The sequence below is a fragment of the Apium graveolens genome, chromosome 10 (genome assembly GCF_009905375.1).
Source record: "Apium graveolens cultivar Ventura chromosome 10, ASM990537v1, whole genome shotgun sequence".
Classification (NCBI taxonomy): Eukaryota; Viridiplantae; Streptophyta; class Magnoliopsida; order Apiales; family Apiaceae; genus Apium; species Apium graveolens.
The window spans coordinates 64,734,827-64,738,175 of NC_133656.1; the positions used below are offsets into that span (position 1 = coordinate 64,734,827).

Sequence of the window (3,349 nt, forward strand, 5' to 3'; positions counted from 1 at the left end):
TCTTGTATTACAGCACATACAAGAAATTGGGTTTCCCGGATAGTGACATGTATTTTGAAGATGCACACGTCTATGGATTTACTGGAGAAGAAGTTAGAGTTATGGGGTCGGTTAGGCTTCCCGTAACGCTCGGTGAAGGAGCTTTATCGGTTACCCAAATGATATATTTCAAAGTGCTGGATCAGGATTCCGCGCACAATGTGTTAGTCGGCAGACCTTGGTTACGAGCGTTCAGGGTGATAACCTCGATACACCACTTGATGATAAAATTCCCAACACCAAACGGAGTAGGCAGTCTGAGAGGGTCGCAGTACGAATCATGCGACTGCTATCACAAGGCTGTTAAAGAATTTACGAGGGAAAGGGTCTCCCATTTGAGGGTGCTGAGAACATTCATACAAAACCAAGCGGGGAGTTTCATGCCCACTATTTCGTAGAAGGCCCCGAAGAGGAAGAAGCCCATGTCACTGAGAACTCTGTTTTAACGCTGGGGAGTGTTTCGAAGATCCGTAGCGTGGAATAAGTTGTGATGAACCACGCAGAGGAGATCATGCCGAAGGAGGTTAACGGGGAGAAATTGGAAGGAAGAAGTGAGATTCTGCAGGGTCTCGAAAATAACTTCAAGGTGGATGCTCCTCAAAAGAAGGACGCACCCTTGAAGAATAAAAATGGAATTGAGGTTGATGCTCCTCCAAACGAGGACGCGCCCTCTTCACCTGCGTTGCACAAAACTATGCCTTGTCTTGAGGTAGATGCTCCCACTCATGGGGACGCGCCCTCAGATGCAAAAGTGGAAGTCGAAGACCCCCGAGACTTTGATTTCGATTTGGATCCCAGGATCCCTATGCCCGTCGAAAAGACGGGACCGGCCGAAGACACAATATCTATTCCGGTTGACAGAGATGACCCGAACAAGGTTTTGAAAGTGGGATCCCAGTTAGATGATGAAACGAGGGGAAGTCTTACCCGCTTCTTAATTGTAAATCTTGATGTCTTCGCATGGAGTCATTCGAACATGGTAGGAATCGACCCAGAAATAATGTGTCGTCGGTTGAATATCTTCCCGAATTGTACGGGCATACGTCAAAAATGCCGCCCGGTGAGTGGGGAGAGGGCGATAGCATTAATAGAAGAAGTAGACCGGTTCTTGGAGGTAGGACTAATCAAAGAATCGTTCTACCCCGAATGGCTTGCAAATCCTGTGCTTGTGAAAAAGCCGAACGGGAAGTGGAGGACATGTGTGGATTTCACATATCTTAATAAGGCATGTCCAAAGGATAGCTTCCCGCTCCCAAGAATTGATTAGTTGGTTGACGCGACAGCAGGGCATGCATTGCTGAGTTTTATGGATGCATACTCCGGTTACAATCAAATTCCAATATATGGCCCTGATCAAGAACATACATCCTTCATTACTGACAGAGGGTTATACTGTTACATAGGAATGCCGTTTGGTTTGATTAACGCTGGCGCAACCTACCAGCGGTTGGTAAACATGATGTTGAAGAACCAAATCGGGAGAACCATGAAAGTGTATGTGGACGATATGCTGGTAAAGTCCAAGGTGGCGAATGACCACATCAAGCACCTGATGGAAATGTTTAACATTCTAAGGAGGTTTCGCATAAAATTAAACCCACAAAAGTGTGTGTTCGGCGTGGAGTCGGGAAAGTTTCTCGGGTTCATCGTCAACCATAGGGGAATTGAGGCCAACCCCGCAAAGATTAAGGCATTATTGGATATGAAGTCACCCACCAATGTGAAACAGGTACAAAGTCTGACTGGGAGAATTGCCGCGTTAAATCGATTTGTTTCTAAGTCGTCCGATAGATGCAAAGAGTTTTTCAAGGCGATTAAGTTAGCAGGGAAAGACTTTGTATGGACATCAGAATGCGAAGAGGCTTTCAAAAGAATCAAAGAGCAACTGGGAAACCCTCCCATACTGTCAAAACCGTTAGATGGAGAATCTCTAGTACTGTACCTCGCAGTGTCTGAATATTCTATCAGCACAGTTCTGGTAAGAGAGGAAGATGGGTAGCAATCACTAGTGTACTACATGAGCAAGCGGTTGCACGACGCTGAAACTCGCTACACAAGTATGGAGAAATTGGTTTACGCCCTGATTCTTGCATCAAGAAAATTGCGGCCGTATTTCCAAGCCCGCAGAATTGAAGTCCGTACGGCATACCCGCTACGATAGGTCCTGCATAAACCAGAGTCATCAGGAAGAATGCTGAAGTGGGCTGTGGAGTTGGGACAATTTGATTTGGAATATGTGGCCCGGACAGCGATTAAAGGGCAAGTCTTAGCTGATTTCTTATTGGAATTTGATTCTGAAGTTGATGATAAAGCTTTGGTGATGCTACATCCACCTCATGTTGAGGAGTCTTTGGAGGAATTTCCACATCCCTGGTGGATCTTGCATGTGGATGGGGCAGTTAACAATGGAGGAGCGGGTGCGGGTATAGTACTTGTGTCTCCAGAAGGCCACCATCTGATGAGCGCAATTCATTTCAAGTTTTATGCAACAAAAAATGATGCGGAGTATGAAGCGTTGATTAATGGGTTAAAGATCGCTTTGGAAATGGGGGTGCGAAACCTAATTGCGAGAATTGACTCAGAGCTGGTGGTGAATCAGGTGAACGGGGGATTTCAAGCGCGAGGCCCGCGAACAGAATTATACTTGAGATGCACACATCGCCTGATTGGAATGTTCAAAGAAGTTAGGTTGGAATGTATTCTGCGGGAGAAGAATAGTAACGCGGATGCTCTAGCAAAAATGGGGTCGCAACAAGAGGCTGTGTTGTTAGGATCCATCCCCCTTGAAATCCAGGAGATTCCTAGTATCCCAGAGATAGAAATTATACAAGTGGATGAAGCTCCCAAGGAAACATAAATGACGCCCATTTTGGCCTACATCCACAAGGGAACACTCCCTGAGGATAAGTTTAAGGCTCGTCGGCTCCGCTATCAGGCTGTGAGGTACGTGATATATGACGAAGTTCTGTACAAGAGAGGGTTCAATCAGCCATTGCTTAGATGTGTTGACGAAGAAGAAGGAAATTACATCTTAAGGGAAGTACATGAGGGAATCTGTGGCAAACACTCGGGGGGTAGCTCGTTGGCGATGAAAGTCTTGCGCCAAGGGTATTATTGGCTCACAATGAAAGAGGATGCTACAAATTTTGTCAGGGCATGCGATCGCTGCCAGCGCTTTGCAAACTACTCGTCTATGCCGGCGACGCTCTTGACGCCTATGGCAAGCCCATGGCCGTTCGCCATGTGGGGAATTGATCTTATCGTAGAATTACCTAAAGCTAAAGGGGACGTCAAGTATGCAGTGGTTGCG

General features: G+C 46.4%; 1 protein-coding gene across 1 annotated transcript; it reads left to right on the forward strand.

Moving 5' to 3' along the window:
• The first annotated feature begins 2,230 nt into the window (after positions 1 to 2,230).
• LOC141690628 (uncharacterized) lies at positions 2,231 to 2,896 on the forward strand. Its single transcript, XM_074495411.1, has one exon. It carries the CDS (start codon positions 2,231 to 2,233, stop codon positions 2,894 to 2,896), a length of 666 nt encoding a protein of 221 aa, XP_074351512.1.
• Positions 2,897 to 3,349: the final 453 nt, after the last annotated feature.

What these genes read in the sequence shown, in the direction of transcription:
- LOC141690628 (XM_074495411.1), top strand. Translation starts at nt 2,231, where the DNA reads ATGCTGAAGTGGGCTGTGGAGTTGGGACAATTTGATTTGGAATATGTG.